The sequence below is a fragment of the Paracoccidioides lutzii genome (genome assembly GCF_000150705.2).
Source record: "Paracoccidioides lutzii Pb01 unplaced genomic scaffold supercont2.18, whole genome shotgun sequence".
Taxonomy (NCBI): domain Eukaryota; kingdom Fungi; phylum Ascomycota; class Eurotiomycetes; order Onygenales; family Ajellomycetaceae; genus Paracoccidioides; species Paracoccidioides lutzii.
The window spans coordinates 317,559-335,064 of NW_015440964.1; the positions used below are offsets into that span (position 1 = coordinate 317,559).

A 17,506-nucleotide genomic window follows, 5' to 3' on the forward strand; every position below is an offset into this window, starting at 1 on the left:
ACAATAATCACTCCTTCAAAAACTCACATTTTGCCTTCGTCCCTATGCTCCCAAGACCAGCTCCATGGGCGAAGTACAACACATTTTCTAAACAGTTAACTTGATATTTTACTTCTCCCACGGTGTTTGGAGAAATTGAAGTTGAGTTTGTGCTTCTTGTCCCTGTTTCCTACTGGCTTGACTGTCGCTGAGAGCTATCTCTTCATCCACGTTGTTTAGAATGTATATTCTTTCATTCAAAGAAACAACTTTCTTACTCGTCGAACTTCCCACCCTATTTTCTTGGACAGATATATATATATACTGCGCGCACGTATATCTCAAGTGGAGATCAAAAACTGGGACAACGAAATGTCTGTCCGATCCCTCAACTGGTCCATTATTTCCATCTTCTCCTGCATATCCATACATACGTATCTGCATTAATATTTTTTTGGAAGCCTTTTCTGCCACGGTCTACTACGGTTTTTCTATTTTATTTCTGTTCTTGCTGCTTTGTTTTCTGTGATTTGACGTATTGGATATAATTTCTAATGGCGGGTATGCTACAATTTTGCACTACACTGTACTGTATGTGGTTCAACTTCTCTTGTGGCATCAATTCGTGGTTTGCTCCATTCTTCTCTTTCCTTTCCTTCCGCATGTGGACTTTCTTTTATCTTGGAAAAATGATTGATTATTGTATCCGCCAAGATTGCCCATATATCACACATTTGCTCACACTGGTTCGTTCATTTTCCTTGTATATAAGCAAACTTCATTCAATTGGTATATCAAATCTTAATACCGAATAATAATCATTAATAACTACACAATAGTTTGGGTAATGTTATTACATATGTTGAATACACCCATGTATCATCGTGTTGTTCATCATACTTGAAAAGAAGCAAACCCGCGAGAATACTCGCACAAATCAATATTTCAATTCAGAGTCCACGTACGCACCTAATCCCGCAAATCAACAGTTGGAAAGCTCGCGCCTCAGGAATCTCTCTACCAAAAACTCCTCATTAACTTCCCCAACCGCTCCCACCACATCCCTTTCCAACCCAAAAACCCTCCAGCACCAATAACCGAAGCCAGCATGAGTGTCAACACACGAACTAGAATCCGGCCCTGCTGCTTTGCCTTCATTTCAATCTCTGAATAGCGTTCATTGCTAAAACTCACGCGGGCATACTGGGTTGACCATCCCAGAATTGGGATGCGTCGGTACAGGGTCTCTTCAACATATTTGCGCAGAAGATAGAGCGGCGATGTCACCCCCCAACGCATTTCAAGGTAGTTACGGCGTGACAGATCATTGATAGCGTGCGCATCGGGGGTGCGTTCGCAGGTGTATGCATCTAGAGCGGCAGCGCGGGCGGTGTCGATGTTGATGTTCCCTTGCGATTTTTGGGAAGACGGGTGTCCATACACCCCTTGCTGCTCGAGGTACTCAAAGAGGATGCGTACATCCTCGAGTCCGGCATTCAGACCCTGCCCATAGAAGGGTAGCATGGCATGGGCGGCATCGCCAATGATCACGACACTGGAGCCAAAGTGGTATGGTGAGCATTTGATACTGATAAGTGGTAGGTGCGGGTTCGTTCTAAACTGCTCTTGTAGGGCGGATGGCGAGATGAGCTCCGGAGACACGCCAGGGAAGTTTTTGTTGAAAAATGCGAGGAGGGTGTCCGGCTCCTTTTCCAGGGCAGCAAATTGCGCTTCTGGCGCGAAGAGAGTGCAAGTGAACGTTTTATTCGGCGAAGGAAGCGCAATGAACATGAATTCCCGTCCGGGCCAGATGTGTAGGTGGTCTGGCGAGATAGCGAAATCATTTGTATCTGCCGTTGGCGCGATGTGGAACTCGCACCAGAGTACATCGACGTATTCTTGCTGGTAATTCATGGGGACGTACTTCATGAGATGATACCTGGTAGCGGAATGTGCGCCATCAGCACCTATGAGGAAGTCGAAAGGAACTTCGATCTCTGGTGCTCGGGTGACAGCAATAGATTTGCCGTTTTGCGTAGTAGTGGTGGCTGCCCCTGTGGGATCATCGACGTTCTTTCGCTCGAACCAGGCCTTTTTGTTTTTGAAATCGGCGCCCGTTAGCTTATGGTTGAAAAAGATTTTCACGTTGGGCGTGTTCTCAAGTTCGTCAAGCAGGATCTCGTTGAGGCGGCCACGGTCCATGGCATTGTTGTACTGAAAGTTCTGATATTAGTGACGGCCATTGTTGGGTATTTCATGGGTATGGATGATGGATGCTCTTTGTGAAATTTTAAATTAAAACCTTACCCTGCCGTGAACATCATAGGGCTGGGATTCCTGTGTGAGCTTGCCCAATTGGTTCTTTCTATGAACCATGCGGGCGTACATGGGAACGGTTTCCTTGAGAATCGCATCTATAAATCCAGGGCGCTTGATCCGCCTCATCGTATTGATGCCGCGTTCCGCAAGGGCCACATTGATAGACTTGGTGAAATTCAGGGGGGTGGTCGAGGGATTGCGGAGGTCTATGCATTTTGACGTTTGTTATATTCTTTTCAATGGCGGCATAGCCAATTGGGAAAGGGGGCAACATGAAAGGAAATAAGTTTTTTTTTAAAAAAAAAAAAAATCTTGATATGAAAGGTCCGTATCTGTTTTACCAGACAAAGTAGAGATTGTCAAGCTCCCCTTTACACATCTAACTTAACAAGGTAATATCTCGATTGATCAAACAAATCCGGCAGTATTCAGCAGAGTCCTGGCCTTCCTCCATCCAAGGGAACGTTACATACCTCCACGCAGTTCATATAGTTCAACAATGTCGCCTCGCTCGGCGGCGTAGAGGGCGGCTAGAGACCCAACAGGGCCTGCACCGACAATGACAACCTTTTGCTTTGTTTCTGCCATATCTGCCTAAACTGTTGAGTAAATATTGAGTACAACCAGAAGGATACGACGTTAGTATTCAGCTCGAGGAGGTACAACTAACTACATTTAAATAAATAAGCCCTTACTCATTCCCCCACCCCCCCCGGCAAAGGACCCTGGGGATAGTTTATCTCCGCTGGGGACCGGGGCTTGTTTGGTCTGCAAAGGGAGTCAAAAAGTCGACTTGGCGAAATCCTTTAGGGCAGGATCTTGCACGTGATGCGCGTTGATTGTGGAACGATTTGACGCGCGTTTGTAGAAGGCTGGCAGCGGCTACCGCGGCAGGTCGCGATGATGGGTTTCTTCCACCCAAGACTTTTTCTCCACTCGAGAAACTTGTTGTCAGTGGACGATTCTCTGGAGATTTTTATTCATTCAATATCCTCAGGAATAATCTCAGCGCCACAGCTGTACTCGTCGTTGTTGGTTTTAGAAATAGCTCCCCGAGAAAGCAAAGAAAGTAAGGCATAAGTTACCCTTCTTCGAAAGGAGTTCGTCGAACCTCGCAGTTCGTTTGGACCTGCCCACCGCGATGGCGTTCACGCAGCTGGACTCCAAAAAGTGCATAGGGTTGGACTGCAGTAACAATGCTGGATCCCTACGGTGCCCGACATGCATGAAAATTGGCATTGACAGTCATTTCTGCTCTCAGGACTGTTTCAAGAGGAATTGGGTACGTCATCATCATCCTCAAATCTCTTCCAGACAGAATACCAAGCTGACTGGAGCTTTCATCCTGCAGAGTGAACATAAAGCTATTCACAAAAAGAGTAATTTTCTAAGCAACCTTTTTCCACCGAAAATAGTTTCTGAACCAGATCCAGCTACCGGCCACTTCAATCCGTTTCCAACCTATCCTTTCACTGGCGCCTTGAGACCCGTATACCCACTTGCTCCTAAAAGCACAGTTCCTGATTCGATCCCTCCACCCGATTATGCAAGAGACGGTATCCCCAGATCAGAACAGAAAATCATCGGCCGACATAATATTACGATTCTCAATCCTCAGGAACAGGAAGGAATGAGGAAAGTGTGCCGTTTGGCGAGAGAAGTGCTCGATATTGCAGCCCGAGAGATCAGGCCTGGCGTTACCACCGACCACATCGATAAGTTAGTTCACCAGGCTTGCTTGGAGCGAAAAGTCAGGAACCAATTCACTCCGCTGCTATCCGCAAAAATCTGTGTTAAAACTAATCAAAACAACTATCGCAGTCCTATCCGTCACCATTGAACTATGTCCACTTCCCAAAATCCGTTTGCACTTCGATCAACGAAGTTATCTGCCACGGAATTCCCGACCAACGTCCCTTGGAAGATGGAGATATTATAAATATTGACGTCACACTCTACCATGAGGGCTTTCATGGAGACCTGAACGAGACATATTACGTTGGAGAAAAAGCCCGTACGGATCCCGACACTGTTCGGGTCGTAGAGACGTCGAGAGAATGTTTAGACAAGGCCATTGCACTGGTGAAGCCGGGCATGTTATTCCGAGATCCAGGTAATGTCATTGAGAAACATGCGAAGCAAAATAACTGCAGTGTGGTTCGGAGCTACTGTGGACACGGCATCAACCAGCTCTTCCACACAACACCAAGCATCCCTCACTATGGAAAGAGTAAGACTGTTGGGCAAGCGAAGGCCGGAATGTGCTTTACAATCGAGCCTATGATTAACTTGGGCACATACCGAGACAAGACCTGGCCGGACAATTGGACCAGCGTCACCGCAGATGGAATGAAATCAGCTCAATTCGAGCATACGTTGTTAGTTACCGAAGATGGAGTTGAAGTGCTGACGGCTAGATTGCCGGACTCTCCTGGTGGCGCGATTCCTAGGATCGCTGTTGACGGAGAGGCGACATCACTATGAGTGTGTCATAAGACCGCTGTTCTCTCTTCTTATTACCTGTTTTAGAACATTGCGTGGCCATCATGAATTTATGGGACACCACCACTGCCATCTTTATTCCACTTTAATTTGAACATGCCTTTTTTTTTTTTTTTTTTTTTTTTTTTTTTGGGTTTTATTTCGTTGATCAAGCATAAACTTGTAAAGATAACATGGGTAAGGGGGAGCGGGGAAGTAAGATTGGAAATAACAGAAATCCTTTTATCAACGGCCTTCGCGTGGATTAAAATATGTGACTGTGGAGTCCGGTCTCCCAATTGACCGGCATATAATAACCATGGGAAGTGATATATATCTCGGAACTTGGTGGGGCCTACCACATCGCTGTCCGGAAACAACAACTAATTGCTACTAGGGCTGAGGGCTGAGGGCTGAGGGCTTAGTAACCCACTTATCATCACGTGTCTCGTTATCGTGGTTCGGGGAGTTTTGACCCCTTCGAGGTGGGTGAACATCGTAGTAACTTTCTTTTTTACTCCGGTTAAAAAAAAAAAAATAAAAATAAAAATAAAAAATAAAAAAAATAAAAAAAAAAAAATTTTCCGTCTCGTTGCTGCCAACGCCTCAGCTCGTCTTAACCTGTTCCTGTTTACTATGAGAATATGAGAAATCCGATGTTAGCTTCTGTTAGCGGAAACTCTGGACCATCGGAGAGGTCGCCTCTACTCGGCAATGATGACTCCTCCAAGCATCCGCACACTGCGCAGTCGGTTCTCAATGGACAGGATGAAGAAGCTGTAGGCCAAAATGAGTCTGACTCTGCTCGTGAAGCCCAATTCAGTGGTCTACCTGACGCGCAAATGAAACTGAAATATATCGTGCCAGCAGTGTCGATTGGGGTGAGTGTGCCCCTCCCCCACAGATATTATCAAAATCTTCCCCTCCAATTAATTTAAATCGTGCGAGCCAGGCCAACAAAATTTTGACATCTATGTGTAGATATTCCTTGGAGCGGCAGACCAGACAATCATCGTATCCAGCTACGGAAAGATTGGAAGTGACCTGCAAGCTCTGAATTTGACGAGCTGGATTGCGACCTCATACTTCCTGACCCTCACCTCCTTCCAGCCGCTCTATGGCCGTCTCAGTGACATATTCGGCCGCAAGTCATGCCTCCTTTTTGCATATGCTGTGTTCGGAATTGGGTGCATCTGCTGTGGCCTCGCCAGGAATATTGAGGAGCTGATTGCTGCGAGAGTAATTCGTCGCCATGAATTAATTGACAATCAATCACTCCGTTTCCTCACACTGACAGATTTATACAGGTGTTCCAAGGCATTGGAGGTGGGGGGATGACAACTGTCGTAAGCATTCTTATGAGCGATATCGTCCCTCTGCGTGATCGCGGGGTCTGGCAGGGCATCATTAATATCATATGGGCAACCGGGAGTGCAGTTGGGGCACCATTAGGTATGTCCTCTCTCGCATCCGCTTTCTTTTCAATGATTTTAAAAGGAGCCGGCACGTTGACTTTGAGACAGGCGGTATTTTGGCAGACTATATTGGCTGGCGATGGTAAGTATCTGCTCTCATGTTCACACACAAGGATAAGAAATTAGAGAGAAATAAAAAAAAAAAAAAAAAAAAAAAAAAAAAAAAAAAACAGGAACTCATTATTCTCTCTGAAGGGCTTTCCTCCTCCAGGGTCCAATATGCCTGCTAGCCTTCATATCCGTGGCGTTTATACTACATCTGCCCGTACAGGAAGAGGCTCACTGGCTCCAGAAACTCCGCCGAATAGATTTTCTAGGGGCGTTAACCCTTGTCGGCGCAGTATTTGCATTCCTCATCGGAGCAGACAGGGGTAGCAATGTCTCTTGGTCTATCCCTATAACTATCGTATCCATGTGCCTGGCAGCCGTTCTCTTTATTATTTTCCTCTGTGTTGAAGTCTGGGTAGCCTATGAGCCTTTCGCCCCGAGTCATATAATCTTTGAAAGGGGCCTATTCGCTTGCTATGCATGCAACTTTTTTAGTTTCGCCGGATATATAGGGGTTCTTTTTTACTTCCCCCTATATTTCCAGGCCACAGAGGGCGTTTCTGCCACCGGGGCTGGCATCAGACTCTTACCGTCTATTTTGGCTGGTGTCTCTGGCTCCTTGTTTGGTGGTGTCGTAATGAAAATGACAGGCAAATATTTTTGGATCACAATCGTGGGCTACTGTCTTCTAACTATAGGAGTTACTGTCACATTCCTTTGGTCTGGAGTTGTTGCTCGAAGCGCCGCCGGAATTATCGCTGGAATGTGCGTCGCATCATTTGGAAATGGAATCAGCATAACCACTACGTTAATTTCCTTGAGTGAGTTCCCCCCCCTTGCCTCTAGAATTATTCTCTTGTTAACTTGAGGTCAATGTAACCGTCCTAACATACATCTAGTTGCATGTGCTACCCCTCAGGACCAGGCAGTGGCAACAGCATGTTCTTATCTGTTCCGATCATTGGGTTCAGTAATGGGACTTGCATTCTCGTCCACGGTTGTCCAACAATCTCTCAGAACTTGCCTACGCTCTGTTCTTGGAAACAATAAGGATATCGATAAGATCGTCAACGGCGTACGCCAGAGTCTGGACTTTATCAACACTCTCGATCCACGGACACAGCGAATAGTGCGAGATTGCTATGGGCATGCTGTGAACTTTTCATTTGGCCTTTCAACTATTGTCGTCATTTTCACGGTAATCAGTGCCTTTCTTATCCGTGAAAACGCTCTCAGCCGTTGATGAGAGGTCGGTAACGCAACGGTATTGCTCTTTCATGTCATTCGTCTCTCATTACGTTGAGCTCCGGGTTAAAGCTCTAACTACATATTTTCCGACACATTTCGGTTCTTCCGCGAAGTCGTGCCATTGGTTTTCGGGAGTATTTCAGTGGATCACCTCCTTTGCACATATTTAGCACTAGAGTACAGGAAAGATTCTAACGTTTTTATTATTTTTTCTCTCTGTCTATCCAGCAAGCTTTCGGGTTTTCAAAAGGTCCATTAACATGGTTACGGTGTTTGTTCAATCGCCAATCAAAAAGCATGAATTTGTGCTAGAAAATGTCGGGAGGTCGTGGTGCTAGAGGTTAGAGCAGAGCAAGCAATAACTAGTTGCATCTTGAACCGTTATTGGTTTTCATGACTGACAGGGGCTTCGAAAGCGATCATTTCTTTCCTTTTGAAGTATTTTAGAATACTTCAACCATGCATCAACAATGCCTCAATTATAATTTCTAAAATTGATTGATGAATAGTAGACAGATTTTCACCAAGGACAGGTAAGGCTGATGGGTTGTACTCATGTAAATCTTTAATTTGCTAAATTAAATATCACGAAGAACGTTTTTCTTCATTATTATGGGAGAAAGATGAAAGTTGAAGGCCGTTTTGAAGGAGTGAAAAATAAAAAAAAGTTAATTATCTCTGGTTGAGCCCAGTGGCGAGCCAATAACCGTCAACCCCAACTACGTATCTCTGGCTCAACCCCAAAACCAAACCGATCCGAACTGAACTTTAAGCGTCAAAAAAAGTGCACCCTGCTACGGTAGCCTTTTATATCCAACTTTTGTTATAGAGCTCCAGAGCTCGCAACCTGTATAGCTCGCTTTCTACAATGCCGGCTAAACACGAAACTAATTCACATCAGTACTGATGTTCGTGGACCTTCATGCTTGAATGATGTCCACCCACTGACCCTCTGCGTTCCGGTAAACCGACCATACAATGTCGTCCGAGATCTCTTCTCACCCAACTTCTCTCGCGAGATTTCGCCCTGCGATATATCTCCTGACGGGTGTAGCAGCTGCATACGCTATCTTTTATGCTCATAGCCGCTATATTACCTCCCAGTCCGATACATCTTTACATCGTCGTAATGCCGTCCGGAGGAGAGCCACGAGGCGCCGCGGCGGCATTTCGCTCCCCAGTGGCGAGTCGCGTGTGCCGCACGACTTCTCAGGACATATAATGGCGCTTGAACAGTTAGAAAGAGCAGGACAGGCTTACGGGACATTCCGGATGGAGATTGAAAATGGCCGCGCCATTGAGTGCCGCCTCATGCCGTCGCAGCTACCGTCTGTCGATCAGATTGAACAGCAGCTCGAAGCTTCTCGAGATCACGCACTTTTTATACGATCCGTTATGGAAAATGCCTTTCTCGATAACTTTTTCGCTGTGGAATTCCGGCCTTCGCATACTATTCGCTTTGATACAGGAGAATGGCAGTACCTGGCAAACGAGCTGCTGGACCGTGGGCTTTCTGAAGCCAACGTCACGGCTGCAATTACAAGGTTCAACGAGTCTGACGATTTTGGCGAGGAGCTAAGGCGCCGGAGACGGAATGGCGAGTCAATACGCTTGACGGGGCCTGGAACAAGCCTCCTCAACCCCACGGATCCACCGCCGCCAGCGGTACCAGCTCCTGAGCAAGCGGACACCTTGGATGATCAGAGCATTTTTTCGTGGAGAGACGGAAATGACGATGGCGCCCCAACCCGCGAAGGACAGAATTTGCTGAATTTGCTCTATCATATTGCTGAGGACCAAGCACGGCGAGACGGCTATATTCATCGAGGAGTGACATGTAATAGCTGTGGGGCGATGCCAATTCAGGGAGTAAGGTATCGATGCGCTAACTGCATCGACTACGATCTCTGCGAAACATGCGAAGCTATGCAGGTCCACATCAAGACGCATCTCTTTTACAAAGTCCGAATTCCTGCCCCCTTCCTAGGTAACCCACGACAACCCCAGCCCGTTTGGTATCCAGGGAAGCCAGCTATGCTCCCTCGTAGCCTACCACGGAACCTCGCCAAAAGGCTCATGAAGGAGACCAATTTTGAGAATACAGAGCTGGATGCGTTGTGGGATCAGTTCCGATGTCTAGCAAATGTCGAATGGGTTAATGATCCCAATAAGCTAAATATGGCAATCGACCGCAAGACATTTGACCGATGCTTTGTACCAAATACCTCAATCCGGCCTCCACCCCCGAGTCTTATATATGACCGAATGTTTTCGTTCTACGATACGAATGGAGATAATTTGATCGGGTTCGAAGAGTTTTTAAAAGGGTTAGCAAGTTTCAGTAATAAAAGTGTTCATGAGAGACTGAGGCGTATATTTGAGGGTTACGATATTGATAGAGATGGTTACGTGGAAAGGAAGGATTTTCTTCGAATATTCAGGGCTTACTACACTCTGAGCAGAGAGTTGACTAGGGATATGGTAGCTGGGATGGAAGATGATTTCTTGGAGGGTGGTACGAGAGATATTATCCTAGGTAGCCAGCCAATATCTTCTGCGTTCCCAGGAAATATCCCACATGGGGAACCTTCGAGGATCGGTGAAGGCAAGCGTACGAATTTGTATGGCGATATGGAGATCATCGACAACGAAGGGATTTTGCGAGAAGATGGGGATGACACTGGCGATAGGAATGCTGTTATTGGAGATGCCGCAGTGAGGGATACATACGGGCGGACCCGTCCGCTCTTCGCATCCAGGCTACGTTTGCCTGACCCACCCTTTTACCGACCTCGCAGACGTAATGGTCGGCATCGTAGAGAGCCTAATGAAGAAGAGTATGGTGATGAAGAATATAATGACGGACATGATTCCGATTCATACCCGGGCAGCTACAGCGAGTGGCCTAACGATCAGGTACGCCCTGAAGACGTAATTAATGCGTTAGGAACCTACGTACCCCTGGATGAAATCACCGATCCGGTTGATAGAGCTAGGGTTGCCACTTGTGCGATGCAGAGGCTCGATGAAGCAGATCGCGAACGGATACAACGGATAAGACGAGAAGGAGTTGACGAAAGATGGGCAAGGCGGACTTTCTATACTGATGAGGAAGATGGTGCTACCCCACCTGCCGGATACCATGACGCAGAAGGCCTCCAAGAAGTCGTAGATGATTTTGACCACCGGCCACTTGAGGAGTCGCACCCTCCTACTCCACGATCGAGATCATCATCTAAGGTTCGCTTCCAGGACGACATCACGGATAACGACTACGAGACTAGGTCGAATCAATCAACTTCGTCCCGGAGCATCCCAGTTGCTGAACGCTGGGGTGGGTTTGAGATTCCTGAAGCCGAGAAGGATGTCGGCAAGGAAGTGCTGTACCAAGTTACCCAGCAGGGCCTTAACGAACTTTTAGATCTCATATTCAAACCGAAAGAAGATCTCTTGATGGAAGCACGTCGAACCAAGACTGAGAGAAAGCGATGGGTGAAGGAGATCAATAACTTTATTGCATCTCTCCCTAAAGGTCATTACCTACGAGAGGGCGCTGATATTGAAAAGCAAGAGGAAGAGCTCGCCCAGGAGGAAGGTGAAGTAAAACCAACCCCCCAACCGAAGGAAAGGCTCCTCAAACAGGAACTGGAAGATGCAGATTATACTTTCATGGGCCGCGGAGGCGTTATCGACCGCTCCGCATCTCCCTCAGGAGAAGATGACGTAGCAAACCACCACGAAACCCCTTGCGAATCCCAGGATATCCTAGATCCTACTCTCCCTCAGAACCTCCCTAACGACTCAGATCTGGAACCGTTTCACCCAGCTCCGGAAGGCTCAGACTTTGCTGAGTATGTGGAAGATGCATATGAAGTAGCAGAGATGTCCTTCACGCCCCCAGATCCAACCCTTCCCCAGAACCGTCCAGACAGATCCGCGTCAGGCCGAAGTCTCCATATAACTGAAGTCTCCAGCTCCACGACCATTCCATACGGCCACTCCATGTTCGAGAATTCCCCCGTATATGAGTCTGCCTCAACATCCACCTCCGTCTCAGCCCAACAACAGTCACAACAGCGACGCTCCCAACACTCTCGCCCTCCGCGGGCACGAAACCAGTCCCTCCCTCTCCGTCTCCGTTTTCAGCAATCGGTGTCGTCATCCCCCCGTCGACAACAGCTCCTCTCCGTCACAGGGGACTATGATCGTTCTCATTCTTCCCTTTCTATCTCTCCGCCGCCATCACCTTCCTCATCGTCTCTTGACGATAACAACAAACAACCCCTCCCGCCTTCACCGCCACTTCCTCCATCTCCGAAGACGCTGGCACGATGGAGCAGGTTGAATCAAGTGGAGAGGGAAGCCAAGGCACGTGGCGGGTCCGGGGCTAAGTTGAACTTCGAGGAGTTCACGATGAGAATGCAGGGGGAGAGGGGAAGGAGATTAGGTTTTGTGGCGAGTTGGATCGATATGACGAGTTTTTAGATACGAGAAAGGGAAATTTTTATCTCGACACTCCTTTCTGGTAGGAGCATGGGGAGGAGTGTTGAGGAGTGTTGTTGATATCTTGATATATATGCTCAAAACGCTCTTTGGGTTAGCTGTTACTCTTTGCAGTTGCTAGGGAAGAATTTACTGATTTCGGTGGACTTTTTATAAAATGAATGGAAGATGGTGGAAAACGTGACTTTGGTGCAATAAAATGGAAGTGGACAACGGAGCCGTGCTGGGTCGCGATATGAAAAATCTCCCCTTCTCCGTTTCTGGCGTCCTTTCAGTATTCATGGGAGCAGATGAAAGCAATTCTGCTGTACCAGTATTCCTTGTCAGTTATTCCACGCATTACTGGCATGGGGTTCCAGCGTTTGTGTTTTCCTGCTTCCGCCAGTGGCGTCATCTTGCTTGTTTTCCTATATCCAAAAGAATTTAGCGAGTGCGTTACTTTGCAATTGACACGTTCACTTTTTATGTAGATATAACTAACTTATTTGAGATTGAGTAGCCCTTTATTTCCAGGGATACTAAGATAAAGTTGAAAAAAAATTGTTAATGTTTTAATGTGACCAATATTAACCGCATAATACGTAAAGCAAATAATAAGAAAAACACCAACAATCCGTAGCTTATATAAAGATGAAAATTGGGAGGGAGACATGTCCTTAAAAAAATGAAGAAAAAAGGATGAAGAAAAAAAGAAGAAGGGAAAATAGAAAATAGCAACTCGCCATCCCAATCCAATCTAAACCTCAATCCCAATACTTAATAACGCCTTCCAGCCCCGCCGTAGCAACTTTACTAGTCTCTTGAGGATGCCACTCCACACACGTAATCGCAGATCCTTCCTTTCCCCCCGCCATAATCTTATGCCACATCTTCCCAGTCTTCCAGTCCCAGAAACACACATACCCCCCACTATCTCCAGACGTGACGAACTGTCCATCAGGACTAATGGCAACGTCAATGGCGTACCCAGCATTATTATGCCCACGGAAAATCTTCTTGCGATTCTGCCGGAACTTATCCGTCGATGCGTACACAACGATCTGATTGTCGCCGGATTGAAAAGCGACGTATTTGCCATTGGGATGCGGTGCAGCGCGCACGAGCGCGTACAGGTATGGTTCTGCGATGAACTTGATCGGAACGGGGATGTTGTATTCCCATGCGCGCAGGGATTTGTCATCTGAAGTAGAGATGAAGCGGCTGTTGTTGTCGACGAAAGTGAGGGTGTTGACGGCAGCGAGATGGTGGTCGTATTCCTGTGTGATGGCGCCAGTACGTGTGTCGAATTGGATAATCTTCTTATCGGACATGCCGGCAATAAATTCATGGGAGTGGGCGGGGTCGGGGTTGAAGCGGATGACATGGGGTGTTTTCCCAGTTGAGAAACGGGAGATGCATTTGCCATATTCCGTGTCCCAGAGTTTGATTTGGCGGTCGTATGAGCCGGAGAGGAAGGTGGTGCCCGTTGGGTGAAAGGTCGTATCTGTAATCGCATTGGAGTGGCCTGAATATGTGCGTAGGAGTTCTCGGGAATGGTATGCGTCCCATATTTTGATTTTAGAATCAGCGGAGGAGGATAGAAGGAGATGGCCTGAGTTGGGGAAGAAGCGTAGCGAGGTAATGGGTTTCGTGTGTGATTTCCAAGTATGAACCAACTTTTTGGGAACGTAGTTCTTGATGCTCCCAACTTCCTTTTTGAGGTCGATATCCAGGTCCTGCGGAACGTGCATGTATGTCCTCCCCATGTAGTCGAATTGTTCCGAGCCATGAAATTCCGTGGTTTCCGTTTCAGACGTATCTTCCTGGTACGCCGTAGCCTTTTTATCCATGGCCGGCACGTTTGACGGCGCAATCGCCTCTTCAATGTATTCCTCATCACTGGCAAGATCTCTACCAGCTAGGTCCACCTCTTCCTCGTACATGTGATCATCAGTCTCATATTTCGCCCATGGCCCTACGTACGCTCCTTCTCCTTCAACGATGCTCGAATCTCCTTTCTTTTGCCTCTTCCTCCTCAACGCAGCACTGACCTCCTTTGATGGCCGCATCTGCACTATGTCCTTGCCCCCAAGGCGCGCAACAGCTTCCATATCCCCGACAAACCCTCCGGGCATACTTGGATCTTTAGTGTATCCCAAGGCCTGGAAAGTCCGATGTTGGGTATTAAACGTTGCCTCGCTAATCAAGGTTTCCTCTGCATGTCCCGTCAAGGCATTTTTTCTCTTCAATGCGTTTCCTCCATGCACAGAGCGGAAAGGGTTTTCCGGTCCCAGACTCGGTCGCGACATATCATCGTAGGTGGCGTTGTAAGTCAAAGTGGTATCGGTGGGCTTTGCTAGCATCATTTGCAAACGCGAAGAGTCCTGTAAAAAATATGAGCTTATGTGAACGCTTAAAAATGGGAAATGAATTCTCCAATGGCTTTAGGAGAGAGGGAATGTAAATGAATATAGGGACCAAACCTCTACGGAGACGTCAGGTGCGGCGACGACACCCCCAGATGGTGCTGGGGCTGGTGTTGATTGGACAGGCGCAGTCTGCGCATCGTCATCACTAGAGGAGTCATAATTTGCACCCAGAAGAGAAGCCATAGCCACAGGCCTATATCATCCGCATATAAGAGTGATTATATGGCAAAGATGATGTGATGAAGTTGGTTGCAGCTCCGAAAGTTGCTGAGATAAATCCACCAAATTTTACGGTTGCCAAGATAGACCAGACATGCAATCGCCTGTAAATTGCGCGCGATACCAACTTTCAATGGGTATTATCAGATGGACCATATTCTCTGTATAAGAGGACAAGATTCTTGCACATGTAGATCATGCTGGCAAAAGTGGTATTGAATGCGCATTAAGAATGATACGATATTGAAATCCATCACTACGTATGTCTTAATGTTTCTACATATATAATCAACCAGCAGAAGACCGACTACTTCCGGATGTGAAAGAAACCAATGGAAACCAGGGGTAATATCGTCTGCTCTTCATTATCAGTTTAGGCATATATACATAACTATTTCAGGAAATTTGGGATAAATGAAAATGGTCTCCCAGCACCTACACCTGCATCTGCATATACCCTCAATTTCGTCTTTGCTTGTGTCCATCCTCTCGTATAAATCCCTCCAAACAACAGAATATTGTATACGAAAGCGGACAAAGCTCAACAGGCATAAGATAAACATATTACAGGTTCGTGTGTCATTTCCCAGGCCGTATCATATAGAAACAACCCCGCCCAATTTAGGAAATATAACATAAATGAGAAATCAAGCGCAAAAAAAACTATGCCTAACTCAATCAGTTCTATCAACAATAAATCGCTCTTAGGAAAACATAAACACATGGAGTTCTGGAGTAGTTCGAAGCATGAATTGTCATCATACGAACGAAGGCCCCTGCTTCTCTGCTTGGCCTTCAACGTAGTTCACGTCGCGTCATTCGTTCATATCGGGGTTTAACTTCCGGTAACTGCGCCAAATTATAAATCGCCCGGACGGCCATCCCGCATGGCGTTTGCTGCTGACACACGTAGTCATTGTGACTCGTCCCTAATCAAAGCAACGATCATGCTGTACAGGTAGAAGAAGAACATGACAAGGTGGAATCCGAGCTTGATAAACGATTCCTGCGGGAAGGGAAATACTATATTAGTTAACCGGACCAAGGACTGGAAGCAGAAGCGAACGAAGAGCAGACCTTCTTGTGGACATTGAGCTTTCGGAAAATCTCAGTAGCATCCAAAAGATGCTGGTTGTCGAATATCCTGCAATGAAGTGATGAGTTAGAAAACTTGTTTGGAATAATTGATATGATAAATCATCTATCATCAAGTCTAAAATGGAATGTTTCAAGGAGGGTTGATTGTACATACTTCTTTGCATTGAATGCCAGTAGAGGGAGGTTGAGGATTATTGCCAGCCAGTAGCCATTGATAACAAACAAAAATGTGAGGAATGCGTGAACAGCAGCTTCAGGAATAATATATGCATTGAGACGGTTGCACAGGTCGATAGGGTTTATGTAGTCACTGTGGCATTATCTCAAGTCAGCTAAACGCTCTCTCAGAATTCGCATAGACACCGGTTGAATTTGTGTCTGCTTTTACAGCCCCGAAAAGAAAAGGGGGAAAATATCCAGCCAGCCTACACATCTGCCAGAACAATGCAATGCGCCAACGTACCATTCCAAATCGCTATACATGATCGTGAAGAAAACTTGTAGAAAGAGGTTGACGGCATTAATCAACACCGCCAACAGATAGAGCCAAGCTTCGCCTGACATAATGGAGGCTGATCGTTTCCACAGAGGAGGCGCAGTGTGTATAAAAGCGTGAAAATGTGAGTATTTATGCCAGAACCGGATTACTCGTGGACAACCCAAACGTATGTAGCCTGATATGGATGATATCTGCTACCCAACCACGAAATTGTCCTAGAGAAATAGAGATAGAATATCTTCTTCCAACAATCTTGCCGCTCGAACGTCGGGGGACTGTTGGACGTGAACAGCGATGGGATAACAACAATGTGTGAAGGCGGACAGACGTGCTAGCTTAAACGAGCCAATAGGAGCAAAAGCAGCGAGAAGAGCTTTACAAAGCGGTAGTAAGGGGGCAGACGGGACAGGAGACAGGGTATCACAGGTCACAGGAGGACGGGTTGATATGGTGAGTGGGGAGATTTGGAGGGATGGAGAGGACTGGAACTCATTTGCGGGTGCGGGCAAGAAGTTGGCAGTTTGTTGGTGGTTGGTGGTGGTCGTGGTGGTTGGTCGGCAGGTTGCGGCTTGTGGTTGGCTGGAGGGAAGCTTGCTTTAGCGACGGTAGCGAGGCGAGCCATAAACGACCAGTACCAACATCTTCTCTAGTTGGAGTTATTTCTATTTATACCCGATATGAGAATACTAGATAGATGTCCTGGTAAGAACAGATATGCCTTTGTACAATCTGCCTGAGGGCTCCTCTACTCTCTGCCTATAAAATGTGGTGCAGGATTTCATTCATCAAGCGCATCTCTAATCTTGCCTATTGGCCATCAACCGCATTTAGCCGCGGAACCAAGCTGCATTAGTTATATGAAATCATGTTGAGAAGTTTGAAACCACTCCAGACCATCGTAGCATACTGCTCTGACTACGCATCGTCATATTCTATCGGCTCATCTTACTCTAGGTCAAGACAACACCAATTTTCCCCGCCAACCCAGCCGGGCATTGCTTGTTAGTTGTCCTATCTAGGGTTAGCCGCGGGACGTCGGCGGGCCCAATCATATTTTGGCTGGCTCTGATTCTGCCTTATCATGGTCACTTTTAAATAGCCCTGTAATTCGGAGCTCCGGACAGTGTCCCGCAAACCCATATATTGGGAATGGCAACGACTTCAGCTCAATTCCTGGGGCTCATAATAGTCAAACCATTGTCAACAAACCGCCCAACCATACCCCAGGC

The 17,506-nt window shown here is 46.8% G+C and overlaps 7 protein-coding genes across 7 annotated transcripts; 3 read left to right on the forward strand and 4 right to left on the reverse strand.

The window, feature by feature from the left end:
- Positions 1–996: 996 nt before the first annotated feature.
- PAAG_06396 (kynurenine 3-monooxygenase) lies at positions 997–2,886 on the reverse strand (the record flags this gene model as incomplete). The annotated part of the gene is made up of 3 exons (XM_002791611.1): positions 997–2,193; positions 2,287–2,504; positions 2,772–2,886. The coding sequence occupies 3 exons, from the start codon at positions 2,884–2,886 to the stop codon at positions 997–999; spliced, it is 1,530 nt and encodes a 509-aa protein (XP_002791657.1).
- Positions 2,887–3,439: 553 nt separating this feature from the next.
- Positions 3,440–4,782, forward strand: PAAG_06397 (methionine aminopeptidase 1B; the record flags this gene model as incomplete). The annotated part of the gene is made up of 3 exons (XM_015845879.1): positions 3,440–3,580; positions 3,650–4,048; positions 4,120–4,782. 3 exons carry the CDS (start codon positions 3,440–3,442, stop codon positions 4,780–4,782), a joined length of 1,203 nt encoding a protein of 400 aa, XP_015700105.1.
- Positions 4,783–5,423: 641 nt separating this feature from the next.
- On the forward strand, positions 5,424–7,545 carry PAAG_06398 (multidrug resistance protein fnx1; the record flags this gene model as incomplete). Its single annotated transcript, XM_002791613.2, has 6 exons — positions 5,424–5,660; positions 5,761–6,018; positions 6,087–6,231; positions 6,303–6,336; positions 6,450–7,123; positions 7,202–7,545. The coding sequence occupies 6 exons, from the start codon at positions 5,424–5,426 to the stop codon at positions 7,543–7,545; spliced, it is 1,692 nt and encodes a 563-aa protein (XP_002791659.2).
- Positions 7,546–8,528: 983 nt separating this feature from the next.
- PAAG_06399 (EF hand domain-containing protein) lies at positions 8,529–12,035 on the forward strand (the record flags this gene model as incomplete). Its single annotated transcript, XM_002791614.2, has 1 exon — positions 8,529–12,035. The coding sequence occupies one exon, from the start codon at positions 8,529–8,531 to the stop codon at positions 12,033–12,035; it is 3,507 nt and encodes a 1,168-aa protein (XP_002791660.1).
- Positions 12,036–12,796: 761 nt separating this feature from the next.
- PAAG_06400 (pre-mRNA-processing factor 17) lies at positions 12,797–14,644 on the reverse strand (the record flags this gene model as incomplete). The annotated part of the gene is made up of 2 exons (XM_002791615.1): positions 12,797–14,416; positions 14,516–14,644. 2 exons carry the CDS (start codon positions 14,642–14,644, stop codon positions 12,797–12,799), a joined length of 1,749 nt encoding a protein of 582 aa, XP_002791661.1.
- A 949-nt stretch (positions 14,645–15,593) lies between these two features.
- Positions 15,594–16,342, reverse strand: PAAG_06401 (ER-derived vesicles protein ERV14; the record flags this gene model as incomplete). Its single annotated transcript, XM_002791616.1, has 4 exons — positions 15,594–15,686; positions 15,758–15,824; positions 15,933–16,088; positions 16,242–16,342. The coding sequence occupies 4 exons, from the start codon at positions 16,340–16,342 to the stop codon at positions 15,594–15,596; spliced, it is 417 nt and encodes a 138-aa protein (XP_002791662.1).
- Positions 16,343–16,492: 150 nt separating this feature from the next.
- On the reverse strand, positions 16,493–17,273 carry PAAG_12220 (hypothetical protein; the record flags this gene model as incomplete). Its single annotated transcript, XM_015847736.1, has 2 exons — positions 16,493–16,856; positions 17,227–17,273. The coding sequence occupies 2 exons, from the start codon at positions 17,271–17,273 to the stop codon at positions 16,493–16,495; spliced, it is 411 nt and encodes a 136-aa protein (XP_015702648.1).
- Between the last annotated feature and the right edge of the window lie 233 nt (positions 17,274–17,506).